Genomic DNA, 16,588 nt, shown 5'->3' with positions numbered 1-16,588 from the left:
GCACACATTGTCACGTTCACTGCGTATTTGTTCAGTACATATAGCAATATACTTATTATGTATGGGTATGTATGTGTGCGTGCAACCTCTTATTGCGTTTGTACACAAACAATGATGACGTAATTGGCACACATACATATGCAGCTTGTTAAAAGGTCGTGCAGAGATTATGCGTCATGCAATAGGGGTTGTAGGCGGGTATTTGTGTTAACTACGTTTATGCATTAACTACGTCTTTTAATAAGTATTTACCTATGTTTTCTTCTTTTTTCCGTAACAAAGGTAACTAAACCTAAACTCCCTAGAAAAGCCTTTCCCTCCTGCTATGTACTTATCCCTGTCATATACTACTAGACAGACAAAGTAGCTGTAGATAGTTGTTATCACGAATAGGTACCTAGTTCGTATTGTCTTATTTCACAATATTTTCCCATCATCAAAATGTACTAAATAACCCTGCCACCGCTTCCATTTACCCCACCAGCACGTAACCCTCAACTACTGAATAAAAACCTACCATAGCCAACACCGGTGGCTCCTCAATTTCTGTCCAGATGAGTTTCGTAACACACTTAGCCGTCCCGAGCGGCAATCTTGCGCAAATTGGAACGTTTAATGATAGTACCAGCCGATATTCTAAACTTTTATCACTATGGCTAAACATTTTGTGTTTAGTTTATGGTTATTTGTTAAAGCCTGTTTATCAAATTTGTAGTCTAAGCTTGACAGTCACTTATTGGCTATGGTTAATGCTAGAATTTAAACTGCTAGCTTTCTTTGCCATATGACTTTTTTTATAAGTGGTATCATTCGCGTCGTGTGTGCGTACGCGGATAAAAAGTAGTCTATTCTTAAATAAAAAAAAAATAATAGTTTTCAGGATTGTTCAGTTCGTGTTAGTATATTGTCAATATTAATTAAAATAAGCTTAAAGTGAAAATGATCATCTTGCACTATGTTCGCTCTAAGGAATATTAATGCTTTCGAAAAGGATTAATTACATTATTAATAGTTCGGTAAGATAATTTACATACAATGTCAATTTATTTAAAGCAACGAATATTGTGTAATATGCTTAGTTTGTGAGCTAATTAATGTATCCCTGAGGTACTTATTTAGTAAATAGCGACACGTATTGGGTGTCAATGTTAAAATAAAATACAAATTATTTAGACAACGTATTACAATAATTTTAATCTAAATAGCTTTTCACAATGTCACGTTATTTAACCAATCATAAGTGTACACATTATTTTACATTAGCTTTTAGAAAGTATCATAAGTTCAGTTTTGTATCAGTCCATACCAAACGTTAATTTTGTCATTTATATCGTAGTTTAAATCCAAAAAATTCACAATGATCGTCAGATCCAAATGGATGCAAAACTGAACTCCTCAATCCAGTCGACATGTCATATCTATACTATTATTACATCATTGCACTGTGAAAACGTCCAGTAGAAAGAAAGAAGTAAACAACAGAGCACAGAAAGCAGCAGAAGAAAGAAGACACGGCTCTTGGATGTTAAATTGACTCTAGTAGGGAGTCCGTATACTCGCGCGACTCCCTAATCGAGTCAGGTTGACTTCTTAGAGGCTATCCCTGCGACAGAAGACAGAAGAAAGAAGAGTTGCTATTTGTTTGTCATTTGTCACAATTTTCCTCATGACATTTTACAGGGCCAAAGAAAGCGACGGGTTTTGGGTGCCCATTCTACTCTTGTTGTGTACCTACATATGTGTGTGTGTAAATTTCTTTAGTGCTATCGTGTTTAGATATACATAATTATGTAGTTGTACATTTGTATTTGCCTCGAACATATTAATTCATTCTTTTCGTACTAATAATATCTATGTTTTAACCCTTTGAAAAAAGCCTTATATCTTAAGTTATTTTTTCCAGTTATTAAAAATACATTTTGATGAAATATTTTACTCAGTGAAATGACTATATTTCAGACTCATTCTAATTAATCAAATCCTGTCGCTCTCAACGCAGCGATTATTTTAAATTGCGCCATCCACATGATTAAGGAAAAAATTATATTTCGAACACTCTGTGATGTTGCCAGAGGTAAAATATAGGCTCACTTTGGTAATATTGATGCGATAAATTAGGAATGTAGGAATATATGATTATGTGCTTTTCTGTAATATGTGTTATTCGTATTCGTTGATTAGATATCTATGTTCACTGTATTTCCAAAACAAATTATGTGTGTCATCATAACACTCATCTATGTGTCTATATGTCTCTGTCTTCAATATGCGTTAATTTGCTCACAACTGTACGTATGTATGTTACTGGAATTATTTTACAAGAGAGGAAAGTTTCTGTCAATTGAAGACATTCCTAATCAGATCCATCGAGGTCTGCCAGTGAAAAATAAAATAAATTGGTGGTATATAAAGTCTGAGTAATATTAATCAATAAATATACCCAAAGCCTTCTTGTAAGATAGTTCCAATACATACTCCATCATACTTTCCTATAAAAACACGACATCAGAACATAAAGAAGCTTTTAAAATCACAATAAAAATCTAATTTAATACCGATATCCGCAAAGCCTCGCTCAATCTCCAGCTACCACTGAGACAGCCCTAATGAGATCTCTAGAGGGTTGCCAGTGGAAAAAATGCTTTTAAAATTAAAATAAATTCTACCCAAGGCAGTCCCGGCTGCATGTAATCAATTGAAGATTAAAGGGAAGAGGATTGCTCTGAGCCTTTGCGGTGTAATTTTCTATTTTATAATTAAGCTCCTTTGTGTCATCGATCTGAAGTGGCTTAGGCGTTCTGGACTGGATTACAATTAAAAAGAACTTGGAATTGAGATAAGAATTAACAAGTGTAGCTGAAGTTATTTTACGGTGTCCTACGTACTACAATTCGAGGCTACAACACGTGTTACCATATACAACCTACCATAAATGTAACACTCGTTTATCCAAATAATTTCTTCATCATTCTAACCCAAATTGTTCGACTTTTAAGCACGACTTTATAGACTTGTACCTTGATTTTTAAACAAAGAACCTAGCGTATTTATTTCAAACACTTTGTGATTCAATACCGCTGTAAAACTATATCTTTAACATTACAGAAAAAGCGACAAAAATCGGTAACAATAACACAAACAAGTTCTTTGATGACAAACAGATGAAAAATAAAAAGAAACCGCTCCCAATAACTCTCAATAAAATAAAAGCGACATTAGTCCCAGCCGTGGGAATAAATCGCGAGTTTACAGAAAAGAAGCCAATCTATTTGAGTGTGGCAACACAGACCGTTCAGAAATCGAATGCGCCGTACCTTTGGGAAATTAGGGCTGGCAACCCGAGCTTGTTCCGTTCAGAAACCGTCATAGCTTGTTACGACAGAATAATATATTAACTGGTAGTTTGATGGGATGCAGTAGGTACTCCTTTGAGCTGGACCAGCGTTTGGCAAAATTTCAGCTTCGATATTCGCTTGAGTGCCTGAGGGGGTTGTCTGTTGGACGCAAATTGAACGGTCTTTATTAATTACAGGTCAATTATTTGTTTCGTTGGTTTACAATATCCTGCAATACAGTTTTAGGAATCAGTACCAAGCTAAAAAGATTGTTATATCTTAGTCGTTTTAGAATAGTAGAAAAGTATCTAACCAGTATGTCTAAGCCTAGACTGCCTCTTTGAGTTACATAATGCACGGGATCTCGAGTTAGATTTCAGGATCGGGCCTATATCACTTTGTAAGTTTTAAGAAATCAAAAGCAACCAAAGCTGGTGGAAGTTGGTGATTGATACTTTGAAAAGCACATAAATGTTTCAATGATCTTACTGAGAATAGTCATTGTTGCGGACAATCGCCATCACATCCAAATATGTTAATCTTACGCAACAGATCACTATAATCCCATAAAAGCAACACATACTAACACTTTCCCCCTCTATTTCCAGTACAAAATCCCCAAGAAGGAGGAGGTGGTGGAACAGCAGCAAGCCGAGCCCGACAACCCGCTCATGAGGAAGAAGAAGACTCCCGAGGAACTGGCTGCTGAAGCGGAGCTTGAAGACCAGGACGAGTTCACCAGTAAGATATTATACCTAACTTTTTTATGTGGTTGCTCATTTGCATCAATATCTCTTGGTGCTTACAGAGAATCTATTAGATTAGAGTCTATCCTATCCCTATCTATTTAACTTTTTAACATTACACAAATGAAACTTATTTTAATGATATTACGTTGTTACCGCCTCACATTATCCACATAATACATAATTGAATCAACCTTTTCCTGCAGTGAGACACTGCTAGGCACAGACCTCATCTCCTGCAGAGAAAGAATGAGCGTATTTACGATTATATCAAGTATTGGCAATATAAGACACTCAGGTCTATTGAAGATATTTGCATCCACCTTTACTCAGCTGTTGTTATAGAACATATAGTTTAGAAAAAGTTTCACGCTTACTTGAGAGGCTGGTACTTAAACCACATGATATGCCAGTCATATCAAAATTTTAGATGTCGCTCAACCGGAATTTTTCTGATTTCAGAACTGAAAAACACCATCGAAACGCAAGTGAATGAACTAAAGTCGCAGATCGAGAGCAAGTGCGTGATGCAGTGAGCGCCTCTCGACTAATGTAAACTATCTGAATACATGATGTAGCTGAGCTAAGGTCATTGTTACGACGATGTTTCACAACCCCTGTATACACCCCACCATCCCCACACGACCCCCGAATAGCGAATAATAAACAACCAAAAACAATAACAATTTCGTTCGGACGTATCAACCAATCATTCGCGCTCAACATTTTTGTAGGAGAGATTCGAATTCTAAATTTTTTCGGAACGTAGTTGGCTAGTGGCGCGTTGGTGCTTGATAATAAGCAATAATATTTTTATACATTCATAAAAAATGTTGGAAGGCAGCCCTCGATACAACTGTGAAGCGCGTTTCTGAACGTATGGTCAAAAAGTCATTAACTACCGAGCGGCACACGAAGCACTCGTGAAACAATCCGTTTTATATGTTCAAGCTTGTGATATATTGTTATTTAAGTGTAAAGTTGAAATAATATAAATACAACTAGAACGAAACGGTGTAATCTATTTAAAAATGGAAGAAAATTATTATAAGGAATTGTAGCACGCGTGTAGACTCGACAATCGACAATTCGACTATTCATCGCCTTCTCTTCTCTATTTGGCACTTACATTGAAATAACAATGTATTCGGTCCTCCGATATTTGTTTCATCCAAATTCCAGGCTTGCGGCGCTCTGTCGCGTCTGCGATCGCTTCAGCCCTTCGACTTTTGCCTCGAAATCTTTTGCATGCGTGCTTATGCAGTGTTAATCTATGTGTCAATGTAATTTTGTTTAGGTGTACATACCTGTAATCGACCTAGCCTTAATATCCACATCGAATATAATAGGTAATTGTTATGGCGGCTCCGAGTCCCGCCGCGACCGCTGTCGTTGTCCAATACTTTCTTGCATGTTTAATATAAGAGTCAATGTTCATTTAGTGTTTAATGTGTAAAATGTTGTAGATAAACAAGTGATTCGCGTTGTGTTACCGTTGCGCCGACGAGCGTTGTTCTAATCTAATGTTTTATCGATGTTTTACGCTTAGGTATTAAAGTTAAATAACACATTGTGGTGTGAGCAAATTATTCGAGCGATTACGCCATCCTGGACTGGGTAGGGATGAGCAAGGTTTGGTATCGACAGAGCGATCTGACGAGGCATCGAGGCAGTACTTACGCGGGACGTTGACACATACGAGGCGAGGCAGGGATGCGGGGAGAGCGAGCAGGCGTGTCGTGCTAATTGTTCGAACAATGTTGTCCACATAGTTATAAAGCTGCAAATGCAAAAGATTTGTTATCGTCAAAAGCTGTGATATATGAATATAATAAACTAAAGCGCGCAATGCGACGACCGCTCGCGCTCTTAGCTTCTTCAATCTTTCAATCTTCAATGTTCGACACGAAACTATCATTCTACCTTCTAGTAGATCGTACCTATTCGGATTACAATCTCTTCAATCAGCACATCATGTATTTTATATATTTTAGTTGTATCTTCTTCACACGCGATGCTTTTTGCTATTATAGTCTATTATAGTAAGTTCTTGAAGTAGATATCTTATGTATAGATCTCATGTGATAGCTGAAGTGGTACATTATACATGTTTGACGTTACGTAACAGTTGTGAATGTAATACACCCGTGCACTGTGTCCGTTTATGATAATTGTATGACTTACACAAACATAGGTATCTGTATAGGTTAATTTATTACTTTAAAGTTGTATATATTATACAGTTATTTAAGTACAACAGGAATAAGGACACTGACACCAAGCTGAATAGTTGACATCGATACCGCATCGCTGACGAGTCGAGCAGTCGACAGTTAGTCGATGTATCGAGTTGAACAAATCGCATCGCGTGTTAACACTAAGATTATTTTAGATATTTCACTTACACATGTATTGTAACTGCTTGCTTACTTTACGTTATACTGACATCCTGTCAATTACACCTACCTTCTCTTCACACATATACTATTCAATATACAAACATGTAAATAAAAAGTAATAATTTCAGATTGTTTATTGAGAATGCTACTATTTTTCTGAAGTATAAGAATCGACTATTTTTCGCACTGTACTGCACTCGATATATTTTCATAGCTTGTTTCATAGTTACCTGATTTGGAGCACGCATTGCTGTACTGTAAGATGGGCATCACTATCAGGCCCCCTCCGGCCACGTCACTAATATAAGTCATTAAATATAACTTTAAATTTCACAATGTATGTGTGGTTAGTCTAGGTATTAATGATATAAACATAGTTCTACCGTATGTGCATGGCAAATCTAGCTAAATGGTTGTATGTAGACATTCAATACAATAATAGTTGTTAAGTCTATTGGACCTGTCTGATGACCAAATTTCGATCGAATCTATCTTTCCTTACATTCCTCTTGTGTGTTAGAATACTAATCTATAACCTTTGTCTATATCTTCAATCTATCGTAGTTTAGTCTGCGTTCTACGTTGTTGACTCTCAAGTAGTAATAGTTTAGATAAAAACGTTATTTTGGTATAGAACGATCTGTATTCGGGAGTGTGGACTTACTGTCACTAATTTAAAATTAACGGAACTTGCATTCTCTGCGCTGTCAGTGAGCTGTCACCGTGACATTTTAAAACGTCACTGTCAGAAGTTGAGTACATGATTGGTTGTCAGCGGGCTGTCGGCGCGGAGTGGTGCGAGTTCGAAGTTGGAATAAGTTGTGAAGTTTGTTGCATGGCGTGTTGGCGAGTGTGCTGAGCTCTTGGCGTGTTGGTGTCGTTCTCTCCTAAGTCTTGTTTCGAGCTGTTTGTTAACATAATGTTTAGACGCTTCTATTAATGTGTATATTTAAGCTTTCGATGTTCAGTGTATAGTTCATAGTATAATGTTGCTTCACTGCGCCATTTCTTAAGGAATTTGGGTGATATCAAATGGTTGTTGAATTCTCTCGTAGAGCCGAACGACTCTCTAAGGACTTGTTTTGTTTTGTAAAAGTATGAATAACAAAATTAATGTAACACATCGATCTCTTCGCCCTTCTTGTCTTTCATAGTGTAATTAACTGTTCACACAACAATATATATTTCTTTTTATAATATTATAGTGAATTTATAAAGAGGTTTATACAAGGTAGATGTGTAGTTTAGACATAAAGAGGATAAATGTAAAATCAAAATTTTTGAAAAGAATATTATGATAATTTCCGTGAAAGCCCGTAGTGTTAATTTTAAGGAATCCAAGATGTCGCGACCAATTTTTTATATTTTTTGCCACGAGGAAGATAATTGATGAAACAGTTGGATATTTTCAATCTTATGACTCTCATACTCAGGGTAATATACTATTTATAGTTATTTGTTCATAGTTTGATTTAGATCGTTTAGGTATGAAACGTATGACTTTTTGGCCTACGAAGGCTTTACTAAACCTTTCTTCTAAAGTTTTCCCTCTATATGTAACCCTTTGACCCAAACGGTAGAACGTCTTCATATTTCACTGTTGTTCTTAAATCCTTAGAGGAGTTATGAAATGGTAGACTAAATTACATTTTACGACATAACTTGTTAAACTTATTAAATAAACTAGCCTATTGATAGTTGCACTAGGTATAATGTTAGGGGCACGACAGATGGTGCATTTGTTCTGACACGACACGTCGAGACAAACCGAAGGAGTTTACACCTGAGAGGCGCGAGATAAGACTAATACAGTACAAATGCATCACTACAGAAACTGCGGAGACAGGAGTGTCGGGAGACTTATCATCTGAACTCATAGATATGTTAGAACGTTGTTATCACACAAGAGAAAGAGTTAATAATCAAGAGATTTGTTGTTTTGTTGAAATAAATAGTTCAGATGATAGCCCTGCCGACACATTTCAAAAACTGTTCGTTACATCCAAAGACAACAGAACGAAATGAGGTCGGTGATTACAATCTAGCATAGACAATTAGAGACAACGACACTGTAACACACACTCAAGAGCTTTTACACTAAACGCCAGTATTCAGTTCACGTTACTTTGAGTCTCGGGCGGCGCAGCAGCTACAAAGAACTGATCTAAAGTGCCACAGACAATCAATATTGCGCTAACAATTTGTTTTACTCTGCGCTGTCGGTGAAACGTTTCGATGTGATTCTATATAGTTTTAAAAACATATGTTATCACGCTGGGGGCTTGTCAGCCGTTGTGATGACGGCGCCTCCAGTCGTTTATTGTTTGTATATTATAGTTATTGGCCAACAACACACTAGTTCGTTAGCTTTTAATATTAGTGACATTATAGTGTTAAAATTGCAAGTTTACAGAATGTATAAAATTCCAAGGAAAACCATTAAGTACTCATATATGAACGGGGTTCATATGTATGTTGTCTTGTTATATTAAAGAAGAAAAGGTTAGTAGTTTATCCACAATTAAATTTAAACTTAGGGATTATGGATGAATAACGAAAAAGGTTATTGTTGAAAAATGTTTTTAGGTAATTAAAAAAACGGATTGAGCTTCTGTAACACCTTGTTGTTAACAATAAGTTAGGTTTATTTGCAGTAAGGCAGCGATACACGGCCCATTCAAATATCCTATACGGATACCTATGAACTGCTTCGATAGGTACTTTGAACAATGTTAATATCAGCCGTTTACATTCATAAGATCAATAAAGTACAAATAAAGCACTATACCCTTGCTTTAATCGAGGCGTGCCATTCACAATATCGCCCGAGCCGAGTCACAATTGGGACGTTGAATAGGCCGTGTAAGCTGCAGCTATCTTCTGGCTGTATACAAACTGCCGTAATAAACTCTATTCTTATATAAATAAGGTTAGTTTTCCTTTCACGACTGTATCACTGTAGGACATAGAACGCTTTTTCGCTACCACTTCGTTCGCCAGTACTGTTGCGGAGCATTGTTACATTTATTTACAAGGACCCGATTAGTTATTGTATAAAAGTTTAGAGGTAGCCATTTTCATATGTACGTTGAGTTAAATGTGAAAATGGTTTATCTAACATGTTGTTAAATAATAAATAAACTACATTGTACCACTATTTGGTTGTTTTATTTTATATCCTGACAATAAAAATATACGTTCCTACATATGAATTGATTGTTCTTCCAGAATCTAGTCTCGTAGTATTTGCTACGACATCGTAACAGACTTCGCCGTAGCAACTGGCAAGTTAGTTATAGGAGTAAAAGATCCTGCCAAGCCAAGAGAAAATACTCTTAAAGCACTAAACTATAGCCACTTATTGGCGAACCCAACCACTCAAAATCTTTATCAACCATATTAAATAAAACTTGTATCAAGGAAAAATAATATTCATTTATTGTTTCATTTTCGTTACAAAAATATAAAATACTTAATAATTAGCTACAACTAACATAATTTACTTAAATAAATTCTAGAGACCAGTTTCACTTCTTCAAGGAAAAAAATCAAGTGTTGAAACTGATCACAATTTAAACTAATCTATTCACTGTATGTTCATTAATTCAACAAGTTAATAGCATCCCATACTTTATTCAGATTTTTGTTCAAATCTTCTAACACATGTAACATACTCTTCATGGTAGACTTTATGACCCCATGGTTAGAATCTTTGACCTTTATAGTAGCACTATCGTCTGACAATTCTGTCTTCAGAACGATTCCTTCGGTAGAATCTGTGTCACCTTCAATTTTCTCTTCTGAAAGATTCTCAAATTCTTTGTGTAGTCTCTTCAGAATCTTCCATAGTTTTGCTCTGTTTTCAGGATCAAGGTCTATATCGTTTTCTGCTGATATTTCTTCGACATCCTTGTCTACACTTCTTCTCCTTCTTACAATTGCTTCTGGAACATTCGTATCTTCTCTGGATATTTTTTTCACTTCTTGATTTATTTTAGTATCTTTGTTCCGTGTTTCCAAAGTTCTTTTGGATAGAACGTCCTTAGTAGGTTTGCTTTTTCTGTTCACTCTTTCTAAAAAGTCATCTTCTTCAGAAATCTTTTTCATTTGTATTGGTCTTTTATGAGTTCTGCTAAAGATTTGGTTATCCCTTAAGGGTTTCAAATACCTTAACTTGGAGTTTTTCGAATGCCTCTTACTCACTCTGTTTAAGTTCAGGATTCCCCTTGGTCGAAGACTTTTCAGATCACTAACCCTTTGTCTCGCTTTTTCTAACAAATCATCGATGAGCTGTCTGGGGTCTAAATCAGGATCCAGTAATCTTTCAGCTCTTTGCCTTAGCCCTCTAAGCTTAGCTTTACCAAACTTTTCTACATGATCATACCGCTTAGACCTGTTCTTAACTATATTCCTTTTAAAACCGTTCTGTATTTTAAATAAATCTCGATTCAAATCATGAATTCTGCTCGTTAAAGCAAGGTTATCTGTAACATGAGAATCATTATCTTGGAAATCATAAGAGAGATCAGCCACATGTGCATAGTCATCAAAATCCTCATTGAGGGATCGTTTAGCTTTATGACTTTCATAAGGGATGGTCTTTGCTTCAATCAAAGTCTTGTTTCCACTGTCAGTGTTGTAACAGGCTTCCACATTGGTCCTGGCGAGGACCCAGAATCCGAAGGAGTTGGCTGGCAAGTTGATCACTAAAGTCCTGTATGGCTGAACTCGTTTGACGACTGGTTTCAAATAACCCTCGTAGAACATAGGACGTCCATTTACCGCTATGTTTCTGTAAATGAAAACAGGTTTAACATTAATCTAAAAGCATGAATTGTTTTATATGTTCTGCCTTATACAATGTGTCCCGGGGATAAGTGACCGCCCGAATTTTTTTGAATATTTGTACAAAATTAAGGATAATTTCCTTTATATTTGGGACTTACCGCCTTTGGTTTTTTTTTAATGATTTTTAGAAAATTCTGTGACGTGCTGCAGTTTTTTTAAGATATTTCCTAAGTTTTTACATCTTTTTAAATTCTTTTTTCTTTATTGACTAGCCGACATCATAGTTTATCAATTAAAATTATCAAACATAACAAAAATGTAATAAAACATTTATTAGAAAAAAAAGAAAATAAAAATTCAAAGAAAATAACCCCTTTTTTTCAGTTTTTTCAAAATAAGTCCAATAAATGCCCCCTTAATATCACTTTCTTTTAATTTATTAATAAACTACATGATATTTCCTACAATAGCTCACAACAATGTTTGCTGCTATTTCAAACAAATGCAAAAATACAGTCAGTTGAAATTTGAAAAAAAAGAGCAAAGCCTGTTATTAAGAGGCCTGACAATAAAAATTTTTTAATGATTTTTTTCAAAAATATAAAAGAAATTATCCTTAATTTTGTACAAATATTCAAAAAATTTCGGGCGGTCACTTATCCCCGGGACACATTGTATATTTACTATATTATATTTTTGTAATTTCCATTTCATAAGAAATTAATAAACAAATCCTACACCCACGGTAAGAAACTAGTCTTACCCGTTATGATCTTTCCCCAATATAAACTGCATGATATCACCCCCCTCTTCCCTCTTCGCCAGTTTGAGCGAGAACCTAGCGGGCTCCTCATCCATGTTCACTGCAAACAGCGTGACAGCACCAGGTATCTGCTTATGACGCAGCGATGTACAGTGCGCAAAGAGAACGGCCTGTTCTGGCTCCATTTGCACGTCCAGGACTCGCTCGCCCACCAAGTTTTTGAATAGGAGTGCCATGTAAAAACTCTGGGAAATGAAAGACAAAAGCTTAGAAATAGACTTGTATGTAATAACAATGATATTGTGAAAGTCCAGTGAAACTCCAAAGAAGTCAAGATTTTTGCTAGCAGTTGTTTTTTTGTTAAAATCTAGCTACTTGGTTTATTAAGTGACTCACCAGCGTTGGTTCATACATCTCATCCTCCTGCAATTCCCTATAATGTACCGCAAAACCATTCTTCGCCGAGTAGCCGAGACTGGCCAGCCAATCAGCGGCTCGCTCCAACTCGTTGTACTTCTTGTGATTGGTCTCCGTCAGCCAGAGGGGGGTGGGGCTTCGGGCGAGAATTCGCAGGAGCTTCATCCGATCATACTCTGTCATGCGTTCCAGTTCTTGCGATGAAGAGTTACTGCAAGAATATAAGGAGACATCCCGTAACTTTAGGTAGTAGGTAAATACAGTTTTATAAACTAATAAACAAATATGATGTTACTGGAATATACAGACTCTTTAAAAGACCATTAACCATACAGCATATTGCTTCTATCCACCAAAAAATATGTAACTTACCCATTCAGCAGCAAAGCATCCATCATGAAACTGGACAACGTGACATATTCCCTGAAGTCGCTCTTGGAGTCTGTCTGGAGGCACTTGGTGACGTCACCGGCCACCACCTTCCACTCCGCAGTGCGACCCTGGGGGAAGGTGCCGATGATCACGCGAAGAGTTTCCAGGTCGTTCAGGTACTCTTCTATGGACTGGTTTCTGCACTCTGAGAATGGAAAATGGTTTATGCAGTCTGGATTGAGATTGTGTGTTGAGATATTCAATAGTTATTTGTTATACAAGAGTGCAAAGTTTCTTTTTAACCGCGGGCTCAATTTTGATGACCGAGCAATCGAAGGATTCTAAAATTGAAACACGAGCGTAGCGAGTGTTTCAATAATTAGAATCTTGAGCGATAGCGAGGGAATCAAAAGAGCACAAAGTGAAAAATCTTTGCACTCGAGTGCAACACGTAACTTTTCATCCCACCTCATCGAGGAAATGCAAAAAAAAACAAAATGGCGCGCACATATGAGTATCAAATTAAATAGAAGTACGTATTAAAGTTCATATATTTGAAAACTCACTTTAAAAATGAAACGACGTTAAAAATCTGTGTAAAAACAATAATAAAAAATACTTAATTAATTGAATAATTATTTTAAGCAGTATTTTATTTGTTTAATGTGTATTTGTTTGAAAAGTCTTATCAAGATTGTCACAAATGGAGTATTGCACACGATGTTCTAAATTCAAATCACTTTGCCGCTCTAGAGGATAACAACGACTTTTGCGCTCAGATATCAAAGGGTAAAACTACTCTTTCCGAGATGGTGGGATGAAAAATATTTTTTTCGTGATACAAGTTATGCATACCGGCTACAGAATGTCATATTGTACTTATCATGTCGCAATTGATTATTGCTTGCTTTAACAAAATAATGCATTACTTTGCAGAATAGTACAGTATTATCGATTAAATAGCTATAACGTTAACGATTTTTTAATCAGAGTAAAAATTCATGAACTTTTCTCTATGACACACATAATTTTCGATACCAAATATGTACATACCATAACCAAGCTCCCAAAACATATCCCCAACATTGACCTTCTCGGCCACCGTCAATATATTCAACGCGGTATTAGGATCCCACAACCCTGAGGCTGTTCGTTCCTCATTATTCAAAGCGAAGACCAGGTCGAAGCCAGCCGACTTGGCCCACTGCACGAACAAGTTCCACTGGCGATGGGACACAGCTAAATTCCTCTTAGTTCTCTTATGGAAGTCAAGAGGAATCTTCTTTGGGGAGTCAGATTCTAAGGCTATGATGTCGAAGTTTTCTTTGTCTTCGGAGTATTCCACGTCGTTGATGGAGATGGTGGTGTTGAGGAAGGTCAGGTGCGCGGTGGAGGGACCAGCTATGCGGAGATAGGCTGGTGTGAGGGCAGCGGCCATGCAACTGCATTCTTTGCTGGAAGGAGTGTGTTACAATTAGTAAATGGACATGAGAAAAGGAAGATGCAAACAATTACGATAATTTACACATGTTCGATTAATTTACAATTTATCTAAGTACGATATGAACTTGTTATGTCATCATATACCAAAATAAAATTAACCAACTTACCTGCTATACTTGTCATTGCTCGAAAACAGAAACTTAGGGTCTACCGTAAAACTCAGAAACCTGCTATCAATAAGATTCACATGTTGTTCAGTACTTATCGTAACGCTGTACGTATTGGCACGGCTTTGAGTTAAAAACCTCAGCAGAAGAAATAATAACAATTGTATTGAAGTACCCATCGCATCGGCTTTGGGAAATAAAATGTCGAGCTCTCCGATGTTGCTTATATCGACGATGAAACAGGAAGAGTATGTGCTGCAGCTAAAGTTTGAATGCCAGCCATTTATGTAATTGACAGACTTAAAATTACGCCTCGATCAAAACGTTGAATTGTACTTGAAATTGAAATATAAGAAAAGGTAAATCTTTATTACAAACACAAATAGTTATTAGTTTACCTTCGTTTAAGACCTCATTTAATTAGGATATAAGAATCGCAGATCTGCTTCTGAGACTTACTCACCGTGTAAGTGTGGTCACTCAGAACAGATTTAACCTTATGTATTTAATTTATAACCGAGAAATCACTCCTCACAAATAAACGAATCTAGTTCTAGATATCTAAGTATATCAACGTACTAACTATAAGATTTCATAAACTGCTACTATCTGTCCTCACTTATGGAACATTATAAGAAACCTGAATTCTTACTACGGCCAGCAACATGAAAATGCTGACTGCCGTAGTATGTAAGCGAATTTGAGCGCGTGCATTTTAAGTATTATAACATAATTTAAATAAGTATGTGTTTATGTTGTACACACATTATGACACGTACAGGATTGCAGCCATGAATCACTTCGCAAAATGCATTTTTGCGCATTTATACACCGATAGATTATCTGATAGCTCATTGTTATACTAGGGTTTAGAGATGCAGATTTGTTTAGTACTTACTTTAGTCCTGGAACATAAAGACCTTCAGAAAGAATTTGTAGAATTTTCAGCCAGTAAAGTCTGACACAAATAACGGCCCTCCGGCCGTGATTATTCATATCGTCTGATAAACTGATCTTCACCTTATAACGACATCATCATCTTCATCAACAGTCTTTTTATCGACCTCTTGCTGGACACAGGCAGGCCTCCTCTCTAACAGTGAAAGATTAAGCGATAACCACCAATTACTCAATGCGGGTTGGCGATATCAGACTTCATAGTCCAGGTTTCCTCGAGATGTTTTCCTTCATCATCATCCATCATCAGACAATGGTGTCTAAGAATGTCCAAGATATACTTAGAAAGTACCTACATACAAATTGAGAAAAGTTCCGAATCTCTTTCTTAATTTAGGTATTATAAAGTAAGGAGGTACCTATAGGATTATAAGCACCTAGCGAGATAGTGACATACATTACAATAAGTAGGTACCTAAATAATAAACGTCATTCTAGTGGCGGTTCTGATTACAGATTTATTTATATAGCGTTTCTTTCTTTTTGCCTACCCCTTCAGGATGGCGAGAGGTAAACATAAACATATCTTTTACAAGTGTGATGCTGATAAGAATTGTCTATCGCATTGTTTTTATCGTGAAATAACTGTGATTGTTAAAAATATAATTAAAGTCCGGTTTAGATATATATCTCTTGCCCACAGCGGAAGATCCGCTATGATATAAATCATCGAGTAGGTATGAAATAATCTCCTGTGGTTCAATAGCTGCGACTGCTAATACCTTCTCATTATATAAACAAAATACAGTCGCCCAGTCATACCTAATCGATAAAATGAGCGCGTGCGGATCTGTAATTAAAATAATGTTCCGCTGTTAAGCGCTATTTAATTAATAACTTCTTTCAGATAAATATTAAACACTAAGTTGGTATAGGTTAGGCCTTCCCAAACTTATTAAACCATCCTAACAGCTTACTGTGTGAGGTGACTCTACAATTACGGTTACCTACACTAAATCCTAATGCCTAACCCTAAAAGAAATCAGGCGTGAAATAATAATACGGTTATGTAAAGCAGTTATCATAAATGCGTCATTATGACGTATTAAATCAGACGAAAACAGCTTATTGGTACGGATTAAGAACTAAATCAATATGCAGTAGATTCTATCAAAAGATAAAGATATGGCTGATGTTACGAGGAAGACTCAGTACAAAATGATAGCGTTACATTGTATTACATACTATATCTAGGTAGTAG

The 16,588-nt window shown here is 36.3% G+C and overlaps 2 protein-coding genes across 3 annotated transcripts in view; one reads left to right on the top strand and one right to left on the bottom strand.

The window, feature by feature from the left end:
* The window catches only part of LOC110376027 (complexin), a 250,194-nt gene extending 240,557 nt beyond the window's left edge, over positions 1-9,637 (top strand). For both annotated transcript variants that reach the window (XM_021334350.3, XM_021334352.3), the window contains 2 exons: positions 3,944-4,076; positions 4,544-9,637. In XM_021334350.3, coding sequence (XP_021190025.1) covers positions 3,944-4,076; positions 4,544-4,617 — 207 coding nt within the window. In that variant the 3' untranslated portion in view covers positions 4,618-9,637. The remainder of the gene's footprint in view (positions 1-3,943; positions 4,077-4,543) is intronic.
* A 380-nt stretch (positions 9,638-10,017) lies between these two features.
* On the bottom strand, positions 10,018-14,675 carry LOC110376057 (heparanase). The gene is made up of 6 exons (XM_021334393.3): positions 14,431-14,675; positions 13,874-14,274; positions 12,821-13,025; positions 12,428-12,659; positions 12,032-12,276; positions 10,018-11,272 (listed from the first exon to the last, which is right to left on the bottom strand). The coding sequence occupies exons 1-6, from the start codon at positions 14,607-14,609 to the stop codon at positions 10,081-10,083; spliced, it is 2,454 nt and encodes an 817-aa protein (XP_021190068.3). The 5' UTR covers positions 14,610-14,675; the 3' UTR covers positions 10,018-10,080.
* Positions 14,676-16,588: the final 1,913 nt, after the last annotated feature.

The sequence above is a fragment of the Helicoverpa armigera genome, chromosome 21 (genome assembly GCF_030705265.1).
Source record: "Helicoverpa armigera isolate CAAS_96S chromosome 21, ASM3070526v1, whole genome shotgun sequence".
Taxonomy (NCBI): domain Eukaryota; kingdom Metazoa; phylum Arthropoda; class Insecta; order Lepidoptera; family Noctuidae; genus Helicoverpa; species Helicoverpa armigera.
Note: the sequence above shows the minus strand (reverse complement) of the source record. Positions and strands in the feature narration are given on the sequence as shown.